At 40.6% G+C, this 26,263-nt stretch overlaps 3 protein-coding genes and 1 long non-coding RNA gene across 4 annotated transcripts; all 4 read right to left on the reverse strand.

The window, feature by feature from the left end:
- Nucleotides 1-8,659: 8,659 nt before the first annotated feature.
- On the reverse strand, nucleotides 8,660-10,857 carry LOC101175452 (trace amine-associated receptor 1-like). The gene has a single exon (XM_011491706.4). It carries the CDS (start codon nucleotides 10,079-10,081, stop codon nucleotides 8,993-8,995), a length of 1,089 nt encoding a protein of 362 aa, XP_011490008.2. The 5' UTR covers nucleotides 10,082-10,857; the 3' UTR covers nucleotides 8,660-8,992.
- A 6,067-nt stretch (nucleotides 10,858-16,924) lies between these two features.
- Nucleotides 16,925-18,068, reverse strand: LOC101175211 (trace amine-associated receptor 1-like). Its single transcript, XM_020714810.2, has one exon. The coding sequence runs from the start codon at nucleotides 17,912-17,914 to the stop codon at nucleotides 16,925-16,927; it is 990 nt and encodes a 329-aa protein (XP_020570469.1). The 5' UTR covers nucleotides 17,915-18,068.
- A 3,224-nt stretch (nucleotides 18,069-21,292) lies between these two features.
- On the reverse strand, nucleotides 21,293-22,777 carry LOC101163058 (trace amine-associated receptor 1-like). The gene has a single exon (XM_004085890.4). The coding sequence runs from the start codon at nucleotides 22,498-22,500 to the stop codon at nucleotides 21,505-21,507; it is 996 nt and encodes a 331-aa protein (XP_004085938.3). The 5' UTR covers nucleotides 22,501-22,777; the 3' UTR covers nucleotides 21,293-21,504.
- Nucleotides 22,778-23,573: 796 nt separating this feature from the next.
- LOC105353754 (uncharacterized) lies at nucleotides 23,574-25,812 on the reverse strand. The gene is made up of 6 exons (XR_002872936.2): nucleotides 25,673-25,812; nucleotides 25,474-25,568; nucleotides 24,675-24,728; nucleotides 24,300-24,457; nucleotides 24,130-24,221; nucleotides 23,574-23,724 (listed from the first exon to the last, which is right to left on the reverse strand). It is a non-coding gene; the product is annotated as an uncharacterized LOC105353754 (long non-coding RNA).
- Between the last annotated feature and the right edge of the window lie 451 nt (nucleotides 25,813-26,263).

Consider the following 26,263-nt stretch of genomic DNA (forward strand, 5'->3'; position numbering starts at 1 on the left):
TGGGTGTTTACATTCCAAATGTAGGAGAGATAAGTACACAAATGACCATTTATGCTTAACATTGTTGTTTTTATAGCTGCTTTAGCTGTTTTTAGATGATTTATCATGGTAAAATTCCCATTGTATGTCATACACCTAGGTGTGTGAAATTTGTTCTCCGCATTTGACCCCGGTGAGCTCCCCCAGGGGCTGGGCAGCGCTCGGGAACCATTTGGTGGTTTAACCCCCCAATCCAATCCCATAATGCTGTGTGTCAAGCAGGGAGGCATTGGGTCCCATTTTTAGTCTTTAGTATGACTCAGCCTGCATTTGAACTCACAACCTTCCAGGGTGGACACTCTACCACAAGACCACTGAGTTAGTTATAACTACAGTGTACAGCACTTTAGCATATATTAGTTTATCACAGGTGGGCTTGATATTTCCAATTTTAAAAATGGGCTCATGTCTTAAATGGAAAGTGAAGCAAGTTAACCAACATTAGTTTTGTTTAGTCTAGACCAGGTATTCTTAACCACTGGGCCACGGCCCCAATCTTGGTCTTTGTGCGCGCAGTAGTGGGCCACAATAGTAAAATCTGTTCTGAATCTGTGGGCCGCGAGGGGCTCAGGACCTGAATGAAGCCTCTAACCACTTGGTGCCAGTTATGCGTTAGCCAGGTGTTGTTGCACGCACCAATACGTTACAAGTCAATAAAAAAATATATTACCGCAAAAAAGTCCTTGAGGTAGCCTGGTTGCTTTCTCTGTCTCCTCTGGTCATCAACGTCGTGGTTTTGTTTCTGTCGTTTACACCCGCTTTCTGCAGCTGATCGCAAGCAAATGCATGTGCAGAGTCCGTCCGGTCCTAGAGTCTCCTGTAGGACTCGGTCAGGTACAGAGCAGAGGAACTGCTGGTGCATGTCCGGGGTTTTGCCGAAAGCCATTTTTGCTGGTGTCCGCACCTCTCGTCCCAACATCACCAGAACAGGAGCGCACAACAGTGGACCTGTATGCCATAAGAACAAGCGGTAAATGAGTGTTCCAATCCCGTGGGTGCTCGGATGTGAGGATGGCGAGTTGTTTTGCCAAAGTTTTGTTGAACCGTTCAACTAATCCATAGCTCTGGGGGTGCAAAGGTGTGGTCCGAGTCTTTTCAATGCCCAGCTGCTTGGATATAGCACTAAATACTGCAGACTCAAAATTTCTGCCCTGGTCTCTGTGGATGACTTCTGGTGTTCCAAATCTGGCAAACATTTCAGCTATCAAAGCATCAGCTACGGTCTCTGATTCTTGGTCTGGTATGGCGTATGCCTCGGGCCACTTTGTAAAGTAGTCCATGGCTACCAGAACAAAGCGATTGCCTTGCTCTGTGCGGGGAAAAGGGCCCATAATGTCCACAGCTACCCTCTCCATTGGGGCACCCACAGCTAGCTGCTGGAGCTGGGTGTGTGACTGATCTGGCGTATGTATGTACAGATATCGCAGCGACGGCAAAAGTCTTCTATATCCCTTTTTAACCTGCCCCAGTAAAACCCTTGTCGGAGTCGTCAAAGGTTTTTTGAAACTCTGAAATGGCCAACTCCTGTAGTTCCATGACAGGATTTTAGAACAGATTGTTTTAAGGAACTGGGGACCACAATCTACCACCTCTCTTCCCCTGTTGCTGGTTCCTTCAAGGCTTTCTGAAGCACCCCATCCTTCACCCATAGAGGCCTGAACTTTTCGACAGTCCTTAAATGTACGACTGAAGTACGCTACCACTCTCTCCCCTTCTGGTCTACCTTGGCTAAGTGATGCCCCCATTCCTTTCTCACTGGCACCAAAGGCCTGCTCGCACTCTGATATCCAGGTAAAATCCCTGTCTTTCTCTGTAGGCAGGACAAGGGGGTAGCTATACAAGAGAAGCCACACACCAATCGTCTGTAGTATGAAACCAGGCCAATGAAACTCTTCAGCTCTCTTAGATTGGTGGGGGTTGGCCAGTCTCTCACTGCTTGCACTTTCTCTTCAAGTGTGCTGATGCCCTCTCCACCAATCCTGTGCCCCAGAAACTCAAGCTCTCTTTTCATAAAGCAACATTAATCAGGGTGGAGCTTCATATTGGCTGCAGCTATTCTTTATAGAACCCACCGCAGAGACCCCAACACCGTCTCAAAGGAGCTCCCGTGGACCACAATGTTGTCCAAATACAGCATACATTCCTGTCGCGGGGTGTCAGCAAGCACCTTCTCCATTAAACGTTCAAAGGTGGCAGGAGAGTTGCACATGCCAAACGGCAAAACTCGAAACTGCCAAAGCCCCCTGCCTGAACAGAAAGCAGTATTTGGTTTGGCTTCAGGGCTGAGGGGCACCTCAGCGAGTCCAAGGGGAAGAAACAGGAAGAACCAAGTCCAAAGACTCATCAATCCGGGGTAATGGATATGAGTCTTTCCTAGTCACGCTGTTCAGCGGTCTGTAGTCATTTTTTAGCTCTTTTTTTGTTCACCATCACAACCCCCGAGACCCAGGGACTGTCAGAAGGCTTAATGATGCCAGCCCTCAGCATCTCATCAATTGCATTCTCAGTAGCCACTTGGTGCGCCAATGGAAGGCGGCAGAGGTGTGTTCTGGTGGGTTTGCATCGCCAGTATTGATTTAAGTTGGACCAGGTGGGTCCAGCCAACTTCCCTTTTCTGACAGTGCAAAGATGTCCTTGAATTCAAACAACACCTGCCACAGCTCCTCCTTCTGCCCAGGGTCTAAGTTATCACAACTACGTTCCCACACCGTTCTTATTGCCGTCAACCATCTTTGCTCCCGCTCCCACACCTGGCTGTGGATCCTGCCTCTGGCTCATCTCTGGCTCGTCTCTGCTCTGTACCTGACCGAGTACCTCGTCTCTGCTCCCGCTCCTACACCTGGCTGTGGTTCCTGTCTCCGGCTCGACTTGCGCCCCTGACTGTCCCCCCAACCACAGCTGGATGAAGCTCGTCTGCTGGACTTTATATATGGAGTTGTAGATTTAGATAAGAGAATCTAAGAGTTCTGGTAAATCGCCTATCCGTCCTGGGGGAGGATCCCTCCTTCATGTGGGCACCCCTGAGGTTTCTTCGTTTTTTCCGGAATCCGTTTTTTTTGGGAGTTTTTCCTTACCGCGAAGGGGGGTCTAAGGGCAGGGATGCCAGTATAGCTTAGTCAGTTTGTTAGTTCATTTTATTATTTTCCTATTGAACTCTTTGAATTCGTGATCCTTTTGAGTTCATGTTTTACTTCGAAGCCCATCGAGACGACTGTTGTTGTGATTTTGGGCTATACAAATAAAATTGAATTGAATTGAACCTGTCCAACTTGTCAACAGAAGGCTGTCGGGTTGAGGCAGGAGGTTGTACAAACAGTAGGGGGGTGGGGATGGTGAAAAAGCAGAAAAGTTTTATGTCTGACTAATGATATAATCTTCTCACTCTAGCAGCTGGCAGTTGCTGTCCGGGTACCTGCGTAGAATGCACCATTGAAACTGTGGGCCCCCAGCGTGCTTTTTCCTAGATCAAGCACACAGCTGGCAGCCCGCAGAAAGTCCAGTCCCAATATGCAGGGGTCCTGCACTTCTGCAACCCACACCTTAAAGTCTACAGAAGGTTCCCCATTTAAGGGGTCTTATTTCACCAGGATTTATCATTTAAGGCTGACATATCTCATGCATGTTAAACTGCATTTTTTTCACCTGCGTAATATAGCTAAGATCAGACTTGTAAAATTGATGCAGAAAAGCTCATCCATGCATTTGTTACATCTAGGCTGGATTACTGTAACTCTGTGTTAGCAGCGTGTCCTAAAATTTCCTTAAGAAGTCTTCAGCTTGTTCAAAATGCAGCAACAAGATTGTTAGCAGGAACTAGCAGAAGAGAACATATCACTCCTGTGTTAGCTTCACTTCACTGGCTCCCAGCTGAATCTAGAATTAAGTTTAAAAATCCTCCTGCAAACCTATAAGGCCTTACATGGTATCACCCCATCGTATATCAAAGACCTCATAGTGCCTTACCACCCAAACAGAATACTTTGATCACAAAATGCAGGACTGCTTGTGGTTTGCCATTTGTAAAAGCACAGTTGCAGGTAGAGCCTTTAGCTAATAAGTCAAAGTTAACCCTTTTCATAAAAGCGTTCGGTTCAACTCATGCTGCCGAAGGCGGTGGGAATTTAGTTTTATACTTCTGACTAAGACATGAAATATGTTGTAGCGTTTGAAGCAATCCCCATTCTTTCTTCCAGAACTACTCCACTATCCAATAGACCCAGTGAAGGTGATGGACAGTTGAGAGGGTTTTTTGGGTAAGCACTGCTTCACTGTTCTCCTTTTATCTCCTCTTTAGTCGTGAAACAATGCTTTATGCTATTAACATAATGCAGGGGGGACCAGGCCTATTTATTTATGTGATTAAGGAAATTGCAAAAACACGTCCAACTGAAAGCACTACTTTAGAGAAACATTCTGGTTCATACAGTTTTCTTAACTTTTTTCTAGCTTTTAAAAACATATTCCTAACTCTAGAATTAAACATATCACACTGTTTCTTTTCTGATGCAACAAGACGACTAAAAGCTCCACCACTGAAGGTGTAAATGAAGGCTGAGACTTCAGGTCCCTAGGCTGCTTAGTGCTTGCTATTCTGTTGAGGTGTCCTTTAAATATATGCAATAAAACTTGCAATTGTGTAGTGTTTTCAGTATTTTATTGAGTATTACAACTTTACACTTAACAAAAACTAGTGTACTGCATAATACAAAGATGATGGTCCAGTTTTCACAACGTAATAAAATCATATCTGACATGTAATGTTGAAGTTTTTGTGTCTGACTTTTTTGTTTTTCCTTTTGTTTAATAAACCTTCTGATTAAGCACAGATCCCCAAAATAATTATGGTTAAAAGTATGACAGATACTGGGTAAAGAAAAATGTAATTCTCTCTTCCTCATTCATACATAAGATATTATCTATCCATCAACGGAATCTGACCTCTGGAGACTTCAACAGGTTTCCAGTCTGTTGCAAGCCCACACACTCACGTGCAATTTAGAGTAACCAATTTTTAACCTATGAAGCATAGTTTTGGACAGTGGGAGTAAGCAAGAGTGTCCCGAGAAAACCCACAAATGCAAGAGGAGAGCATGGCAACTCCACACAGAGGATTCCAGCCAGGATTTGAACCAACTACATCACGATGCAGTCCTTGTATAAGATACCACAATATAATTTACAGTAGTAGTAAGTAATGTTCCCAACATTAAGATTTTTACTTGTATAACTACTAAAGAAAATAAGTTATCTCTTCAAAAAACAAAACAAAGAAAAGCTGACAATTGCAAGGTGAACAAAAATAACTCGAATCATTATAAAAAAAAATCAAATCATTCTTATTGTAAAGGTTTTTCTGGCCAACCTTTTTGGGTTTATTTTATTCAGTCCTTCCACAGCTGAATCACTAGATACCCTTAGACCTGACCTTCTGTGGCTTAGGGTTATAGCATATTGAGGAGATGCTAATGCACTATTTTTGTTTATCCCAAAAGCTTGATTACAATTAAAATGTTTAAAAAGTAGAAAAAACTGCACTAATGGTGCCACTGCATTATTAACCTTTTTTTAAGTGGAACCACACCCAAATCTATTAGTTCAGTTTCACTTCAGTTCAATGAAAACAAACTGAATATGTGTATGGTGTTAGATACCATACACATCTCATGTCACTACCTTGGGATATTATAATTATTTATTATGTTAAATCTTAAATTCTTTTATATATGTCATCCATCAAGATAGAAATGCTCTGGGGGCCTCGCGGCGGTCCTGCTGGCCCTGGCCTGGGTGGCGGTCTTGGTCGCCCGGGGGGCGGTTGTTCCCTGCCTGTTCCCGTATGGCGTTGGGGGAATTCCGGCTGCCGCTGCTGCTGCGGCGGGGGTCTGGGTGTGGGGGTGGCTGGGCGCTCCTCCTCCTTCTTTTCACATTCCACCATCCATTTTAGAAGAACATAAACACTCACTTGAGCACTGGTGTTAGCTCACCTTTGCACTAATAGTTTGCATGATTGAATGAATGAAAGATTTCACACTAGTTGGTTTAAAGGCATAGGTATGCGTTCGTGAACACTATCTGTTTTGTGTGCATGTTGACATGTGGACATTTTTGCAGCTAGCAGGTGTGTTGATAATATTTGAGTGTGTGTGAACAGGCCCCGCCCTTTTTGTACTACATTTGAACCGTACCGTAATGATAAACAACCAGTAAACCTGTCTGCTCTATGCTGCTTCATGGTCTTACCCCCCTTCCCCTCCTATTATCACCCTCCTACCCCCCCCCTCTCTCTAACGTCCCTCTCTCTTCTTCCCCTCTTTCCTTTTCCGTCCGGTCCAACACCAAAGATTTTCAAACATGATTGAAATTAATAAAGTTTGGCCTCAATTACAAAAGGGGTTTATTCAGACATACCTTTGGTTAGTCTGAAGATGAATAACCCCTCTTGTTAAAATAAAATATGTCCAACACAAGAGACCCTCAGCTCTCATCTGTTTGCCTAGCTGTTGGACAGGACAAGTAATAAAAAAAAAAAATAAAATAAAAAAAAAAAAACGTAAACAAAAACAACCCCTAGAATTTAGGAAGTAATAAAAGCCTGCTGGTGCTAGACTCAAATTTGGTTTCAAAATATTTTATCAAAATTGCCTGTGGCTATAAATAAACTTATATACCAAATAGGGTTAGAAAACACTTATGCATCTTAATGATGTTTGATATAGACTTTTTGGAAGAAAGCGGGGATATACTGCATATTTTTCCTAATATTATTATAAAAAACAATTTAAGGAATCTTCTATATGAATAAAGAATAGAAAGTAAACAAAATTGCACATGTGCAACTCTTTCTAAAGGATTGAGATGTAAAACTCTCTCTTCCTGCATTAATACAGAAACCTTCCCCCTAGTAATGAATATTGACATTAATAAATACCTCTCTGGAAATGGGTTACGTGCCACAGTCTTTTAACTTTGCAGTTGTTAAACCTCTTCTAAAAAAAGCCCAGTTTAGATCCTAGCAACTTGGCCAACTATAGACCAAAATTAATATCAGCATTAATATCTCGCTATTATTTAAAAAATCCTAGAAAGAGTTGTACTTAAGCACCTTTACCGCCACCTAAGGGACAAGAGCCACTTTGAAGACTTTCAGTCAGGGTTTAGACCCCACTTTAGCAACTGAAACTGCACTAGGTTGAGTCTCTAATGACTTGTTATTGGCCTCAGAAAAGGGATTACTCTCTATTCTGGTCATGTTAGACCTTAGAACAGCCTTTGACACTGTCAACCATAGTATTTTACTCCAAAGATTAGAGCATGACATAGGGATTGCAGGATCTGCCCTCCAGTGGTTTGAATCCTATTTTTCTGATAGGTACCAGTTTGTCAATGTAAATGGACAGTCCTCTCACTGCGCTTAAGTTAGCTACGGAGTCCTCCAGGGCTCGGTTCTAGAACCCATCCTGTTTATGCTTTACATACATGCTGCCCTTAGGAAACATAATGAGGAAAAACAGAATTAATTATCACTGTCATGCAGATGATTTGCTTTTGTATATACCCATTAAACCTGACCAGAATTACTATATAGAGAAACTGAATGTCTACATCAGAGACATACAGACCTGGAGGACAATAATTACCTTCTCTTAAACCCAGAAAAAACTGAGGTCATTATACTAGGTCCAAAATACTTCAGAGATGCTCTGTCTGATCAGATAGTCTCCCGGGATGGCGTAAAAAAGCATCCAATTCCACAGTTAGAAACCTAAGGGTTTAATTAGACCAGGATTTATTATTTACGGATGGCAAAACTACATTTCTTCACCTGAGCAATATAGCTAAGATTAAATTATATTATCTAAAAGTGATGCTGAATAACTCATCCCTGCATTTGTTACGACTAGTCTGGATCACTGCAACTCCATGTTAGTAACACGTCCAAATGGTTTGCATTGAAACATTTTGAAGCCAGCCTTTATTACTTGTTTACTGTATGCTTGCAAACTGCCCATTAAGGTCAGAGCTGGTGGGAAAAAGTGCTCCAATCCTGGCCTTGAGGGCTGGCCTCCTGCTAGTTTTCCAGAAACCCTGCCACATTACCTGGATGAGGTGTGTTCAGCAAATAAGGACCTTAAATGGCAGGATTTGGGCACCCTTGTTTTAGGCATCTTTGTGAACAACATGATGAATGTGTCAAACGTTGAGCTGAAGTCCACAAAGATCCTCCTGATTTAGCTCTTTGTGTTTTTCCAAGTGGGTGATTTCTATGTGCAACAGTTTTCCTCATGGATCAGTTGGCTTTGTAGGTTTACTGGTGGAGGTCAAAGTAAGGAGGCAGTCCTTGAGTTGCTTGAAAACTCAGTGCTTGTAACCCTAAATATTCATAGATATGAAAAAATGAAATGTGCTGAGATTTTGCACTCATTGTTTCATTAGAACAGAGATTGGCTATAAACATGCACTCAATTTGAATTAATGAAATCAATTTAAAAAATGTTCGACCCTTTTGTTTCAGTGAATAATTTTCACTTCAGCACAGATGGATCAGTGAGTAAACTTTCTTTTAATAGCATGTTTTGCAGATTGAATCATATCACAGCAATTAGATGCAAACAAAATGGTAAGAATCTTACAAATGAGTAATGAGTTGGAATTTTGTTGATTGTAGAATCATTACAGATACAGTAATGTACTGTATATAAGAGCTACCATAACTGAACTAATTGTCAGTCTGGTGGATATTCCTTAAAAAAAGAAGAAAAAAATCCTCAAAACATAATAACAAAGTTAATATTTCCTTCTTATACAAGGTGGATGATTTGTTAATTCTATTTGCTGTATCGTGTCACCCCTCTTTACTCTTTTCATGTGTCAACATCTAATTCAAACAGCAATGAATAAAAATGTCACTTTTAATTTGAAATTCCAAATGGTAAGAAGAGCACCATTAACAATTTCAGAATAATTGTCCACTAGCTGAGTAACTTTGAAAGATTTTTCCAGACATTATGATTCTGAAAGCTGACCTGAACCAGCTGTAGAAGAAGGCATAGATTAAAGGGTTCAGCATTGAGTTTAACAGTGCGACCCAGTTTAGTGTTTCAATCACAGGGATCTGGGGAGGGGTGACAAACAAAGGCTGAAAAACAACACAAATAAAATAAGGAGTAAGACATAAAAGAAACACTCCCATGACAATAGCCAGAGTTTTTGTGGCCTTTCGCTCCATCTTACTAACTTCTGCTCCACTCTTTGAGCTGCTGGTGTTCTGGATGCTGTTCACCTGTTTTTGTGCTACGAGCAAAATCTTAAAGTAAATGCAGAGCATTATGATTGCAGGAAGGTAAAACGAGAAAACTGGTCCTAGAGTGTTAGCCACCACAACTTCACTTGAACAGTTCTCCTCACATGAGCCTTGACTGAATCCAGCAACTGTAATGGTGATCCCAATAAACACAGAGATGCCCCAGCTCACCAGGATCATGATGGCAGTTACCTGAGCTGTGATACTTGTTCTGTACGTCAAAGGCTGACACACAGCATAGTATCTGTCTATGGAAATGCAGCATAGGTTCAGAATGGAAGCTGTGCACAGAGTGATGTCAAAGCTGTCACGGATTTTGCAGAAAAGGTCCTCATGATACATACATGAGCTTACAGTGACGGCCATACTGACAGGAAAGACTAGAACTCCAACCAGCAGATCAGCAACGGCTAGAGAAAGGATGAGGTAGTTAGTGGGAGTGTGGAGCTGTTTGAAATAAATGACAGATGTGATTACAAGCAGATTTCCACATGATGTGACAATAGAGAGCGAGCCAAGGAGAATATACAACAAGACACAGGCAAAAGAGGGGTTACTCGTAAATTTATACGTGCTATTTTGTAAATTATAGCAGGGATGTATGTAGCTGAGAACATATAAACCAATAAAATTGTCCTTCCTGTCTGAGCTGGTCATTTCTGTGGAATCAACCTGAAATATAAAAAGAAGAAAAAAAGAAAAAAAAATGTTTTTATCTGTATTATTTGTAAAATTCAGCATTTAAAATTTACCAATGTACTTACCTGAGAAAATACAGATTTCCTAGACAAAAGCACTGACCTCTGGATTCAGTGCTGTGTGCCATGGTGCTGCAGATCTGCATTTATAAATTGTTGCTGTTTCCATGGTCCACACAGTCTTTCATCATCCAATTTAGTGTGCAAATAAACACCTAGCAATAGCACACACATGTGCAGCAACACAATATACCCCTTGGATTTAACTTGGTTTACCTTTTTCCAAAATTTTGTGTAGAGTGTTTACATTCCAAATGTAGGAGAGATAAGCACACAAATGACCATTTATGTTTAACATTGTTGTTTTTATAGCTGCTTTAGCTGTTTTTGGATGATTTATCAGGGTAAACTGTAGTCTCCCGCACTTTACCATTTCTTAGTTTATCACAGGTGTACCACAATATCTCCACTTTTAAAAATGAGCCCATGTCCTAAATGGAAAGTGAAGAAAGTTAACCAACATTAGTTTTGTTTCGTCTAGATTTCCTTTGTGATCATTTAAAGTTAAATAGAACGGCAAATGGTGATTCAAATGCCCAAATTCAAGCCAAGCCCCACCCCTAATAACCCAAAGCCTGGATATATATACAAACACAATATATTATTTATTACTTCATCAATTGTATAAGTAAAATGTACCTCTATAGTTGAATTCACAATTAAGGTATAGTATGTTAGTCAGTTCACAATTAACACGCATTGCTTTGTGTTATTTTTTTAGGATGGCTGGCTTCTGGTGAAATTTATAAATTTTTTTAGTTTTTTGTTTGTTTTTCTTGAGCCGAACGCAAAACTAACTTTAATTCACTGACATGAGTTCATGGATTTAATGAAATTTCCTTTAGCTTCATGAATGGATGTCAATGGAAACTAACTGACGTATTCTCCTCTTAATGTGTGCTTAAGTACCACATAAAAATGAATAAAAAGAAAACAGATTGTGTAAATTGCACCTGAAAAGCAGAGGAGCATGGATGAAATCCACCAATAACATATTTGAAAGACTGGCCTACTTAGGTGCAAACCTTTATTAGCCATTTGGCTTGCAAAATTTTGAGGAGCATTTGCCAAATTTTGTCACATGGCGCCAAGCGAGTATTACATTCGGACGTTGCCTGCAGACCATTATCTTTGGAGTATTCTTCTTCTTCTTCTTCTCTTTTTAAACTGGGCACCTGGAGCTTCCTTTGTTCATTTTTCTATTATCCACAACCTTACAACCTGTAATAGACTTTTCTGTCAAACACTCATAGCCTAAATCAGGGGTCGGGAACCTATGGCTCGCGAGCCATATATGGCTCTTTTGATGGTCACATGTGGCTCGCAGACACATTTTTAATTTTTTCTTTTTCATTAGACCAGTCCTTCTCGGGCGCGATGCGATGGCAGAGGCGCACAGTAGTAGCGGTGCTTGGAGAGAAGGATCTGCGCCAGCATTATCACTTTACTATTATCTATTATTTCACAGAGTTTGTACCAGCCGGAAACCTGTGAATTGCCGTGCCTAAAATTGCGCGCCCCCGTCTCTGAGAAAGAGCGCGCAGTAGCGGGGACGGGATGTGACTGAGAGGGAGAAAGCAGAGGGTGAGGGTGGAGTTGTGGGCTCGGTCAGTAAGGTGAACCGCGCAGGGATTGTAAAAACATAAAACCTGCTGCCCGTCACTCACTGCAGCGTGTGAGTGTGTGTGTTTGGCTCCGCGTCTGCATGTGATCAGTCTGTCTCACATTTACAGAACATTCAGACCTATGATCACGTTTAAAGTCTCAACGCCTGAACGAAGCAGAAACTCACCACGTATCAACCAGACTAGACCATCAACAAAACTACCACGAGAAATACTCATCATTTATTAGCAACAGCATAACAATGTTATTAAAAATAATCCACAGACTTATTGTACTTTAAAAGTGTTGAAATTATATCAAATGCACACATTCACTTGAATATTTAGTTTTAAACATATTGTAGCGGACTGAGTTTAACTTGGCTGTTGGGCCGCGTTAAAAGTTCTGGAGTTCCTTGAATGCATCAAGCAGAGATCTGATTGGCTCTTAGTTCTGTCGCTCAGCCTGTTGTTAGTTAATTTGGACCAATGGGGTTCAGCTATGGGCCGAATAAGGGAAATGGGAGGGCTGGAGCGGGAGGGGGGAATATAAAGTTGGGAGAAGCGCTCTCGTCTCGGCGGGAGAGATTCAGGAGCTGCTGAATTAATTTACGGCATTTGTTACAGCCTGCATTAACCAGAATAAAGAACCTTAAAAGAGGTTAAGTCTCCGTGTGGGAAAAGGACACTACATTATTGTATGGCTCTTTCGAAATTACATTTAAAAATATGTGGCGTTTATGGCTCTCTTGGCCAAAAAGGTTCCCGACCCCTGGCCTAAATGAACGAGATTATGTAGAATTCACTTTGGCTAAGTTCACACTGCAGGGCTTAATGCTCAATTCCGATTTTTTGAAAAAATCCGATATTTTTTTGCAAGGCCGTTCACATTTCCAATTAAATGCGAACTTTTGTGATCTCCTGTGTGACCGTGAAATGACCCAGAAGTGACCCGCATGCGCAGAAGAGTACTCAACGGTGAACGACGGGACTCTTTGTTTGCTGCAGTAGCTAACGTTTCCAATGGAGCTCTTTTTGGATTATTAAATTTATTTTCACGAAGGAGCCAGCACAATGACAATCTACTCATTTTAAGATGGCATTGGATCCGGGATTGTCTGTACCCACTGTTGTGGAATGAGGATGTTTCTGTGCTGGGGCCGCCCGTGTGTGTGTGTGTGTGTGTGTGTGTGTAAGAGAGAGGAGAGAGCGCGTGCAGCGAGGCAGGGAATGAGGGGGGCAGTGGGGGGCGCATTCATGTTGCGTTAAGGAGGAGGGAGAACGGTAATAGAAGAAGGTTTCCCCCAGATTAAATGCTATGGACTCTTTATTAACCCGCTCTCGAGAATATGAGGGTCCGAACGCGGAAGTGAACCCCGAAGGAGGATCCGCCTTCAGTCCCCCGCGATGACCACGGTCGGAAGGGGAAAAAAAGTCATCGGGGGAAAGGTTCACCACTACGCTCAGCCATTTCCCTGGAAATTTTTTCAAAAACCGCTCGGTTGCGATAAGAGCCCTCGAGTTTGGCCTGAATAGAGCTGTCACCCCATATATTGATCCAATCGGTGACCATACTTCCCTTCAACTGACTGGTCTCAGCAGCATTGTTCGCCATGGTTGATGTTTAGGTTCTCGTTTCCGCCTACTTCAACGCAGAATGATGACGTTTGTAGGGTATCAATGATGTACGGGTCGGATTCATGTGGCCTAGCCGTTCAGACAGCGGTCGCATTTCAAAAGATCGGATACGTATCGGATTCAGGACCACATACCCAAGTGACCTGGCTCGCATTTGAAAAGATCGGATCTGTGTCGTTCAGACTGACATAAAAAGATCAGATACAGGTCGCATAGGGGCAAAAAAAAAATCGGAATTGGTTCGTTTCAGCCTGCAGTGTGAACGTAGCCTTTGATACAAATGGGGATTTTTGGTTTTTATTTTAACAATTTTAAGTAATTTGGTTAACCCTATAAAGTAGCATATGTTAAATTTATGAATGAAAAACCATGTATTCATTCAGTTATTTATGTAGAAGAAGCAGGTTGTGTTATGTGTGGCATGGAATCATAAGAGGTGAGTCCAATCCTCTCCCCAACTCCTCTATCTGCTTTTCCTCTCAGAGTGGGATCATCTACTCACATCATCTGTAGTTGCAAGTGGATTTCCTACCCCTTCCCATGTACGCTCTTTTCTTCATTTTCTACACAGAGAGCACATAATATTGTCATTAGAGCAGCAAGTTGACATGATAGTAGGGGCACCATAGTGCATATTTCATTCATTTCACTTGGAAATGGGAAATGAAATATTTTTGGTTGCCAGTGGTCTTGCCCCACCACCAAGGTTAATGATATTCCCTTCTAACCATCCTATAATAATATTCTATACTCAACCTGTGAGCAAATAATACAACTAATTTCTAGTTGGTGTGCTTTAATGCAGCACTAACGTACTCCCACCTCTCTGTTGTCAGCTCTAGGCCATACTGTATGAGTTGTGATCACAAATAATTCTCATTGCCAAAGAAACACTTGTTTGGATGCCATCACAACTGCTCCTTTAGTTTGACAACACATCTCACTGCATGTTGTAATTTAAATGTCTTTGTATGGTGAGGATAGATCTGCTGATTCTGAAGGAAGAATACTGCCCATATGAGTAAGAGGTGTCCAAAGTTCTAAAGTACCTAAAATAACTGGGGTTCAAGACCGACACAGTTCGAGCAGTTTGGTACAGAAACATTAACATGTGGAATTACCACTTGGTCGCCAGATGAATGTATCCTCAAGTCATCACAGTGAGTGTAAAGCTACGGACACATGAAGTGTGTTCTTGAACGTGCATTTGGCTCAGGGTGTTCAAACTGGACATGCAGAGTGGGACTTATTTTTCTTTATCTAGTGTATTAGCGCATGTCCATCACCGGTTCAAATCCTGCAAATCTTGCACCAGGTTTTTTGTTTCACAGCTCCATTCTGATACATGAAAGACTTTATTTCATATAATTCCGGCTGGAACAAAATGCAATTATTCATTTCTCCTTTATGATCAATTTTCAAATGGTTTACACTTCTGTGAATTAAATCGGACACCATATGTACATCACTACCAAGTCCGAGTCCCTGATCAGTCAAGTTTACCTGGTTTGCCTTGTAACACACGTTCAATGGCCATGCGTATTGTTACTAGAGGCTGAATAAGGTAATTGAAAGCCCCATAGATGTGCATGTACCGGTTAAACACATGCTGCCGAAGGCGGTGTGAATGTAGTTTTATACTTCTGACTAAAGACATAAAATATGTTGTAGTGTTTGAAGCAATCCCGATTCTTTCTTCCAAAACTACTCCACTATCCAAGCAAACCAGTGAAGATGATGGACAGTTGAGAGGGTGTCTTGGGTAAGCACTGCTTCACGGTTCTCCTTTTATCTCCTCTTTAGCCGTGAAACAATGCTTTATGCTATTAACATAATGCAGGAGGGACCAGGCAAAGGACCCGAAGTATTTAATGATGTAATCAAGGAAATTGCAAAAACACGTCCAACTGAAAGCACTACTTTAGAGAAACATTCTGGTTCATAGAGTTTTCTTAACTTTTTCCCCGCTTTTTTTTCCTAACTCTAAACTTAAACATATGACACTGTTTCTTTTCTGATGCAACAAGACGACTGAGAGCTCCACCACTGAAGGTGTAAATGACAGCTGAGACTTCAGGTCCCTAGGCTGCTTAGTGCTTGCTATTCTGTTGAGGTGTCCTTTAAATATACGCAATAAAACTTGTAACTATGTTGTGTTTTCAGTATTTTATTGAGTATTACAACTTTACACTTAACAAAAAACGATGGTCCAGTTTTCACAATGTAATAAAATCACATCTGGCACATAATGTTCAAGTTGTTGTGTCTGTGATTTTCTTGTTTTTCATTTTGTTTAAACATCTTCTGATTAAGCACAGATCCCCCCAAAAATATATGGTTAAAAGTATGACAGATACTGGATAGAGAAAATTTAATTCTCTCTTCCTCATTCATACATAAGATATTAGCTATCCATCAACGGAACCTGACCTCTGGAGACTTCAGCAGGTCTCCAGTCTGTTGCAAGCCCACACACTCACGTGTACACCTTGGGGCAATTTAGAGTAACCAATTTTTAACCTATGAAGGATGTTTTTGGACAGTGGGAGTAAGCCCCAGTGTCCAGAGAAAACCCACCCATGCAAGATGAAGATGTTTCTAACATACTAAGTAGTAAGAATTATTTTTTTCATCATTTTTTTTTCATAAAAAAAGAAAGAATTCAATGGCTTGAATCATTATAAAGATCAAATCATTAAAATTGCAAAGTTTTTTCTGGCCAAATTCTTTAAAAAAAAATGTCACTTGGCCTTCTGTGGCTTAAGGTTGTAGCATATTAAGGAGATGTTAATGCATTATTTTTGTTTTTCCTCTTAACCAGAACTTTATCACAAAACCTTGATTATGATTAAAATATTTAAAAAGAAGAAAAGAAAGCTGCACTGAATGGCGCTATTGCATTGCAAACCTTTTTTAAGTGGAACCACACAAAAATCTTTTAGTTCAGTTTCACTTCAGTTCAATAAAAATAACCTGAATATGTGTATGGTGTTAGATACCATACACATCTTATGTCACTACCTTGGGATATCATAGCTATTTATTATCTTAAATTTCAAATTCATTTATATGTCGTCCATTATGAGAAAAATGCTACAAAGTTGATGTTCTTTACCCACTCCAAGTTCCTTGGAGGGGGTCTTTAAAGTATTCATCACAATATTTATAATAGTATATATGCTATTTATTATCAGAGTGTTCTTAACAGCAGTGGCATTTATGAAAGTTCTGATGACAGTAGCAGTATTTCAAACAATATTTATGACAACATAAGTATTTATGCAAGTTTTTTTTAAAGTAACAGCATCTATGACACCATTTATTACTGAAGAAGTACTTAAAACAGTATTTATGAAAGTACTTATAATAGTAGCAGAATTTATAACAGTATTTAGGACAGTAGCAGTATTTATAAAGGTATTAATGACAGTAGCAGTGCTTATAAAAGTATTTATGACTGTAAAAGAACTTCTGTTTGTTATCTGAAAGCTTGACCCCCCCCACCCCCCCACCCCCCGTAGATTTTTAGAAAGTACAAAAAGAAATGTAAACCGTCCTTTGTTGTCATGTTAGTCCTAAAAACATCAGTTATTAAAATTTTCAAAAAGGTTCATCATGAGCTGTGTGTTTGCTGAGTATCTTTGAAAGATTTTTCCAGACATTATGATTCTGAAAGCTGACCTGAACCAGCTGTAGAAGAAGGCATAGATTAAAGGGTTCAGCATTGAGTTTGAAAGTGTGAGCCAGTTTAGTGTTTCAATCACAGGGATCTGGGGAGGGGTGACAAACAAAGGCTGAAAAACAACACAAATAAAATAAGGAGTAAGACATAAAAGAAACACTCCCATGACAATAGCCAGAGTTTTTGTGGCCTTTCGCTCCATCTTACTAACTTCTGCTCCGCTCTTTGAGCTGCTGGCGTTCTTGATGCTGTTCACCTGTTTTTGTGCTACGAGCAAAATCTTAAAGTAAATGCATAGCATTATGATTGCAGGAAGGTAAAACGAGAAAACTGGTCCTAGAGTGTTAGCCACCACAACTTCACTTGAACAGTTCTCCTCACATGAACCTTGACTGAATCCAGCAACTGTAATGGTGATCCCAATAAACACAGAGATGCCCCAGCTCACCAGGATCATGATGGCAGTTACCTGAGCTGTGATACTTGTTCTGTATGTCAAAGGCTGACACACAGCATAGTATCTTTCTAGGGAAATGCAGCACAGGTTCAGAATGGAAGCTGTGCACAGAGTGATGTCAAAGCTGTCACGGATTTTGCAGAAAAGGTCCTCATGATACATACATGAGCTTACAGTGACGGCCATACTGAAAGGAAAGACTAGAACTCCAACCAGCAGGTCAGCAACGGCTAGAGAAAGGATGAGGTAGTTAGTGGGAGTGTGGAGCTGTTTGAAATAAATGACAGATGTGATTACAAGCAGGTTTCCACATGATGTGACAATAGAGAGCGAGCCAAGGAGAATATACAACAAGACACAGGCAAAAGAGGGGTTACTTGTAAATACATACGTGCCATTTTGTAAATTATAGCAGGGATGTATGTAGCTGATCATTTTGTTCCCATTAATGGCAAACTCTGTGTCTATGTTGGAGGTCTCTGCAGAATCAGTCTGGAAAATAAAAGAGGAAAATGGTTGCAGAAATTCCAGCAAACATCTTCGTTTTGATGAGAAACAAAGATTTTAAAAACCTTTTTGCATGGTCAAGATGAACGATGAAAAAGAATCTGTTTCCCTAGTTCGTCCTCTTTTCCTGCACTACTGCTGGGAAGGCTGGGATGGGGTGTGTTTTAAAATCTCCTTCTCATTTCCATATTTGACACAATTTTTGTTCATCCAATTAAATCTGTCGTCTCTATTATCTTCATCCTTAGTGTAGGAACCATTCCAATGTTATAGAGTTTTTTTCTTAATGCACAACTGTCAAAGTAAAAGCTAAAGAAATTGCTTGACAACTTTAGTCTCACCCTAGTTGTATAGGTGTGACAGATAAAAACAAAAGCAAAAATCCAAAAGCAAAAAATAAGAACGAAAAAAGGTTACAAAAAATGGTCCTCAAAAAATAATTACAAACCTGAACTCACTGTTTGAGCATCTTTATTAGGAGCATCTTTGTAACATTTGATACAAGTTTGCTAAATGTTATGCAGTATTATTTCCATGTCTGGGAACAACTGCTGCAATACATCCATATTTAGAGTAAAGACTCCTGGTTTTTGTCAGTTAAATGCAGCTTTTTTTTGTTTTAAAATATCAAAGGGTTTTCCTCTGTTTCCTCACTAGTTCTTTACTGCATAAACACATTTCCAATATGTTTGTCGTTTGTTAACTTTGTTAGCTTTGACGGGGTGGGGGTGGCTGGCCCCTGCCTTGCTCCTCCCTGGACCCACCGTGGGCCGGGTGGGTGGCTGCCTGGAGTGCAGAGTGGGTCTCCCTTGGGGGGTCCTGGCTCGTACCTGGGGTTGGGGCGGGGGGATGCCCGGAAATCCTGGGTGGTGATGGGGTGCTCGTCTGGGGCTTTGGGTGCCCTTCTCGGGTGGGGCCCTGCGTTGGGCTCTTCCGGCGCGGCGGGGGGCTGCTATCCTGGTTGGGCTGGGGCGGCGCTCTCTTTTCCCTGTGCTTCCCTGCTCTCTGGCTCTGGGGGCCTCGCGGCGGTCCTGCTGGTCCTGGCCTGGGTGGCGGATTTGGTCGCCCGGGGGGCGGTTGTCCCCTGCCTGCTGCCGTGTGGCGTTGGGGGGTTCCGGCTGCCGCTACTGCTGCGGCGGGGGTCTGGGTATGGGGGTGGCTGGGCGCTCCTCCTCCTTCTTTTCACATTCCACCATCCTTTTTAGAAGAACATAAACACTCACATGAGCACAGGTGTTAGCTCACCTTTGCACTAACAGTTTGCATGATTGAATGAATAAAAGATTTCACACTAGTTGGTTTAAAGGCATAGGTATGCGTGTGTGAACACTATCTGTTTTGTGTACATGTTGACATGTGGACATTTTTGCAGCTAGCAGGTGTGTTGATAACATTTGAGTGTGTGTGTGAACAGGCCCCGCCCTTTTTGTACTACATTTGAACCTTACCGTAATGAATAACAACCAGTAAACCTGTCTGCTCTATGCTGCTTCATGGTCTTACCCCCCCCCCTCTCACTATCACCCCCCCCCCCCCCCTCTCTCTCTCTAACATCCCTCTCTCCTCTTCCCTTCGTTCCTTTTCCGTCCGGTTCAACACCAAAGATTTTCAAACATGATTGAAATTAATAAAGTTTGGCCTCAATTACAAAAGGGGTTTATTCAGACATACCTTTGGTTTGTCTGGAGATTAATAACCCCTATTGTTAAAGTAAAATATGTCCAACACAAGAGGCCCTCAGCTCTCATCTGTCTGCCCAGCTGTTGGACAGGACAAGTAAAAAAAAAAAAAAGAAAAAAAAAAAACTTTGCTAGCTTTGGGATTTCAGTTTAGCAGTCAGCGAAGCAGCTTTAAGAAAGTAGTTGAAGTGTTTTCGACATGTGACTGGGTGACTTGACAAGCATCAGGGATGAGACAGATGTGGTAGTGGAGAATCCAGTAGTTTTCCAAAATAAAACTTCCTTTACAATCAGATTGTGATTGTGGTTGTTTTTGTTTCTCTGCAGCCCAGTACCAACTGTCTCACGGACAGTACTTGTACCGGTCTACGGCCAGGGGGGTGCCCTAAAAGATGGGAGTGCTATGTTGTCTGTCATAAAAGACAGAGGACAACACTAGCAACATGCAACACGACATGATACAAACCACCATTGATCGGGAAAACTATGGTTGAAATAACGTAGCCAGATCTTCGTTTCTTTTCTACCTTAAATTTTCACTTTAATTAAAACATTTGCTTTCAGTTGTAAAGATGACTTGGGACCACAGAGTTATAACAAAATACTGGATGTTTTTAGTCTCCAATGCCATCTCTGATTCAAAAAGAGTTTGAAACCTAAATGTGTTTGTTAATGACTGTGTCCAGCACGAAACATAAAGGTCATAGACCACACAATGAGCCTGTAGAGTGAAATAGTGACTAGAGTTCAGTGTACTAGCACTGTACAACCATACATCATAAGTGTGCGCAACTTACATTAGCCTTATGAATACTTCACAATACACTTACTATATGCACAACAATGGTAAGTTCTTTTTCAATTAACTTCAAGGTAACTACAAGACACACCTGCGCCATGAACTTCCTGCTCCTCTCTAGGACCCTCCAGGGGCCCAGGCAACTGAAATACCCACCGCACCCACACAGGTCAACCCCAAAACAGGCACATCTGACTATAGCTTGACCCCTTGATGCCTATTAATGCAAATATGGATCAAAACACTTCAAGATTATCCTAATATAACATCGATAACAAAAAATATTTGTATAATAGGAAATAAATTCAGCCATCAAGGATGTAAAGTCCATCACCTGTTTGTTGCGACTTTGGAAGCTACACATGTGCTTCAACAGCTTTGGCAACTTTCCCCACTACATTTGTCTAGTAATGTGTTAGAGCACAGCACTGTGTGAACAACCAGCTGCTTCCACAACAGCCTTTTGTTTCCGGACCTCCTCATGAAAAGTGTTTGCCTCCTGTCAAGCCTATACTCTCCGTTTTGTTCATTTAAATAAGTGGTTTTATCTGACAGACTATTCAGGGTGTGTTGAGTAAATTAACTGAATATAGAGTTTCTAATATTTCACGTTTTTACAGTGTTTCAAAGAAATCAAATGTGGGTTTTCATCGACAGCAAGTTATACTTACGTTAATGAAAAATGATAAATACTTGAAATTATTAACCAGTTTTATTACTAAACAATGAAAATAAAGGGGTTTTGTTGATACTCTAATTTTTTAGGATGCATTTAAGAAGGCCTAATTTAAAATGTCTTGCCCTGCATGATTTCTTTTTGCAGGCTTTTCTTTGTGCACAGTGTGTCCTCGCTATATTGCAATCTCGCTGTTTTGCAATTCTGCAAAAAAGGCTAAACTGTAATTAAATAAAGACGTTTAAACTACAGTAAATGAAATCATGTGTCAGACAGTAATGGTCCAGTTTCAGCTGGTAAAATTATTTTATTGATGCAACTGTTGCTGTCTTTCTAAGAATGAAATGGCATTTACAACATCACTTCAAAACAGAGTAGTGTTTGCATGATTCCCCTGAAATATTCTTCCAGAAAGGATCATTCTGATAGCTGATCTGAACCAGGTATAAAAGAAGGCGTAAATGAAAGGATTCAGCATTGAATTTGACAAAGTTAACCAGTTTAAAGTCTCAATCACAGCAACTGGAGTTTCTTCGTATGTCAAAGGCTGGAAGATGATACACAGGAAATAGGGAGCCCAGCAGAAGAGAAACACTCCCATGACAACAGCCAATGTTTTGGTGGCCTTTCTTTCCATCCGGCTCACGGTTGTTCCACACTCTGAGCTCTGACACGTGGTGCTCTGTATGCTTTTAACCTGCTTCTGTGCCACAGACAAGATCTTCAGGTAGAAGCTCAGCATGACTATAACTGGGACATAGAAAGAAAAAACACATGCCAGGGTGGTCGAAATCAGAGCGTCGATCAGGCAACTTCCCTCACATTTGCCTTGGTTAAATCCTGCAACTATGATGCCAATTCCGATCAAAGCGGAGACTCCCCAGCTTGCCAGAATCATCATCCCAATGACGCGGTGAGTCATTTGACTCCTGTAAGTCAGAGGCTTGCAGACTGCATAATATCTGTCGATAGAAATACAGCACAGGTTCAAAATTGAAGCCGTGCTCAAGGTCACATCAAAGCTGCCGCGCAACTTGCAGAACAGATCCTCCTGATACCAACATGAAGTCACAGTGACGGTCATGCTGGACGGAAAGACCAGGATGCCAACGAGCAGATCCGCAACAGCAAGAGACAGAATGAGGTAGTTGGTGGGAGTATGAAGCTGTCGAAAGTAAACAATAGAGATGACTACGAGAAGGTTTCCACATACGGTGATGACAGACATGAATCCCAAGAAAATATACAACGACACACAGCTTATGGAAGGTGGGTTTGCAAATGTTAAAACTGCATCATGTAACTCATAACAGGGATGTACCACTTTAACAGATTTGTTGGTGGCCAGCTCTGATTCCATGCCTACAGATCTATGAACATAAAAAAACAACACATTACTTCAAAAACTCTTCCAAGTGCGTGATCACAGAGTTGAAGAAAAGAAAAAAAGTCAAAGAGCATCTGTGAGGCTGTTCAATTAAAAGACGGAGATTGCTGGTGGAGAAAGGTGTGTCCTCCTTTGTTGTCTCCTGCACGAATGCAACCAACTTCCTATTTAACCGTTGGATTCATGCATAACCAACAAAAACCAACCAGACTCGACAAATCAGAGGAGTAGCCACCCCCGTGTCTTTGCATATCATTTAAATTATGAAAAAAAAAAAAAGATTTTGTGTGACAAAGTATTTTTCTATGTAACTTCTATATAGAGTACATAACCTTCATGTAGCTTAAAGGTGCAAATAAACATAAATATTGACTAAATGAATTTTTCTCTCTCCACACTATTAGGTCAGGTGGTAAACTAAATGGTTTGTAGTTTTTTTTCAGTTGTTAATTAAAAAAAAAGTCTGTATGTGGAGGGTTACATTCTACCACCAGGACCGACAAGAAGAAGAGAGCAGGACCGGCCATCCAGCACTGAAAAAAATACAACAGTGGTTTAACTTAAAAAAATTGAAGTAATCTGTCACACCTAATATATTTGCATTGTATCAATGTAAATGAATAATTTAGCCTAACCTATTTTTTTTATTTCGGTTAAACTGATTCTGTGAGGTGAAGAAAAGCAATTATTTTGAGTTTCTCTAAATCAAAATAAATAAGTTCTGTTTTTTACTCATTGGAAATGTTCTACTTTATCTAACCTGAAAAAAACGACTTGATATAATCCATTTTTTAATCTTTGAGCAATTTACTTTTTAAAGTTGTCTCAGATAAAAATGTCAGGTTCACAATCTAATTAACTGAATTAAGCTTTAGAATTATATATTGATGTACACAGACTCAGAACACATTTCTTCATGTAAACAATATTTATTGTTCCATGAACATATCCACATCCAAATTTACAAACATGACATCTTTAAGATGTATAAACATCAAAACTGTTTCCCAATACTAATACACTTAAGTGAGGGGAAAAAAACATTAATTGACACTAACTTAAAGCTGGCTGTTCAGTCTGAAAACTTTTTTCATCCATCACTATCTTGATGTCTGTTGGTGGACGGAGAAGATCCTCTCTCCCAGTGAGAAAGATCGCCATGGTTTCAATCTGCGGAGCATCACTGTCCAGACCGTTCTGCAGACATAAAAAAAATTAACATATGACAACTGGCGCGTTGCTCTAAAAGGTATAATTTTGTTTTAGTTAAATAAATAAGCCTCAATGTGTATGCTCACTTTACTTTATCAATGTTTCGGGATTAGATACATATGCCTGTGACCCCATAACATATTTTTGACTGTTAACGTTAAGCAAAAGTTGTATTCAAAGCAAAGAAAATTTAAAACAGAAATGTAAAATGCAAACTAAATGTTGTATTCATTTTTTTTTGGCAAAGTTGTGCACAAAGTCTTAGTATTTGTGCACAACTTTATCTTTATGAATATGTTTCTTGTTGGCAGTGATCTTAACCCATACAGTGCCATGTTCCATTTCCTACATCATAAAAGAGTGTCATAGTTGAGAGGTGGATAACCTTACCTGGTGTTCTTTAATGAGGTGCTCAAAAGATTCACCAAGTAGATCATCAGAGATTTTAGGATGGCTTCTCCTCTGATGGTAATGTCAACAATCTGAAAAGAAAGCTTGTCATTAGTTAAAAGTTCACCTAACCACCCAACTGCTCTATGGACCACTCATGTCATACAGACCCTTCATCCAGAACTTCTAAGATGTTGGTGGTCTGCTCTTTCACACGCCCTCCATTGCTCCTGATGACCTCTAGAAGTTTGGTGGAGTGTTTGTCCAACTGTGCAAAAAACTTTGCCTCCAAAGTAATTGTTGTAACTCTCAAGAAGTCTGCATTTATCTGAAAATGAAATCAGAGAACATGGATGATGATGGTCCAGTTTGTAATGTTTTAGGAGTTCAGATCGTCTTGAATAAGTATGGGCACAGTCTTTACAATTCCACGTTGATGAGTAACTGCGGAAAACAAACAGGTGTTTAGGGTGTAGGGAGAGCAATGTTATGATTGGGCCTTCATCACAATTGCATAGGTTGTACAAAACAAAAAAAAAACTTACCAAAAGTTAGTCAAAGGCTTCCAGACTGGATGCAGAGCAGAAACCGAAGAGTGTCTTTATGAAAAAATAAATAAAAATAGTCATTACAGATGATTACAGACAGTGGAAATCTCAATGATCATACACGATAATGACAGCCACACAGTTTGGAGCCATTCTCTCTGATTATTTTTATTTTTTGAATGTTGACAACAGGGAAAAACTGGGAAGTGTCACAAGCTCCTCCAGCCGCTTTTGACATTAAAAATGTGTCTGTGTTGAGTGTTAAGGATCCTGCTGCCGTATCCCATAAACTCTTTTTTTGTTCAATCATTATAAAAAATTTAATAGGTTTATTATTATTAACCTCCGACGACATACTCTGTCAAGTGACGTAATATTCACGCATGCGTGAACGGTCGGTTCGGGGAGAGCAGTTGTCCCTGTTAAATTCAATAAAATATCCAGTGTAACATAACGTAACACGGCTCATAGATGTTTTCCTGTAGTAAATAACATTCGACAGCAAATACACCACAAACAGTGTTTGATAGCAGTGTTGCATCAATTTGTACTCCTTATTAAAATAAATTCACCAGTCGCAAAATACGGCATGAGAGCCTCACTGTTAGTGCTAAATGTTAGCTTAACTGCACTAGCTTAACTGCACTAGCTTAACTGCACAGCAGCTAAAGTTGAATTTGCAGCAGAAAGTGTAAAAGCTTAAAATTCTTGGGGAAAACTCAAACCAATGCAAGCTTCGAAAACTGCCGACTGTATTTAAATTAGTGCTTTTGTCTTATTAGAGGTAAGAACTTACCTTTAAGCTGCTGCTGTCGGTCTCCTGGCGGCGGTTAGTTCCTCTTTTCCAAACAAACTTACTGCTGCTGGGGGTTGGGGACCGACTAACGTCGTCTGAAAATTGTGTCCAGGCAGTGAAGGAAATCCTCGTTTAAATGTACAAGGAGAAAACGACTGAACTAATTAATATACAATGATTTTTGTTGATGTTGTTTTACCTTACTTGTCGAGTTGTCGCTCTGAGAAGCAGTTCAGATTATGGCAGAAATACGGCCCGCCAAATTTGCATTTCATTTAGTGCGCATGCGCACATCAAACTCAACCTAATAATTGTGCTTTCACAAAACGAAAAAATTTTACTTTGGTACCCTGTTATCATTTACATTAAAGTAAAGTAAAAAAAACAAAGACACATTGCATAACTTATAAGAATTGAGTTCAAGAGAGTAAATTAAAATTTTTATATTAATGCAATGAGTAGAAACGCATCAAACTGATGACAGCAATGGTTTACTTTTTTCAGTGAGGGGTGAGGGTGGACCCCAATAACTGGGGGGGGGGGGGGGGGGGGGGGGCTGAAAGGGCCCAGGGACAGTGAACAAGAGGATAAGGCTCCAGTTGCTGTAAACAACTAAGGAAAGGTTTTGGGGCAGCCTGATGCCCAAAACAATTTATTTTAATTATTTTATTATTTTTCGCCCTTCTTTTTCTCCCCTTCTCGGGCCTCCTTACTAAGATGTTAGTGTAAAGAGGAACGCCATCCTCTAGCCCAGGGGTGTCAAACTCATTTTCACCGAGGGCCACATCAG

Source organism: Oryzias latipes, chromosome 24 (assembly GCF_053564925.1).
Source record: "Oryzias latipes strain Hd-rR chromosome 24, Olatipes_Hd-rR_3.1".
NCBI classification, from domain to species: Eukaryota; Metazoa; Chordata; class Actinopteri; order Beloniformes; family Adrianichthyidae; genus Oryzias; species Oryzias latipes.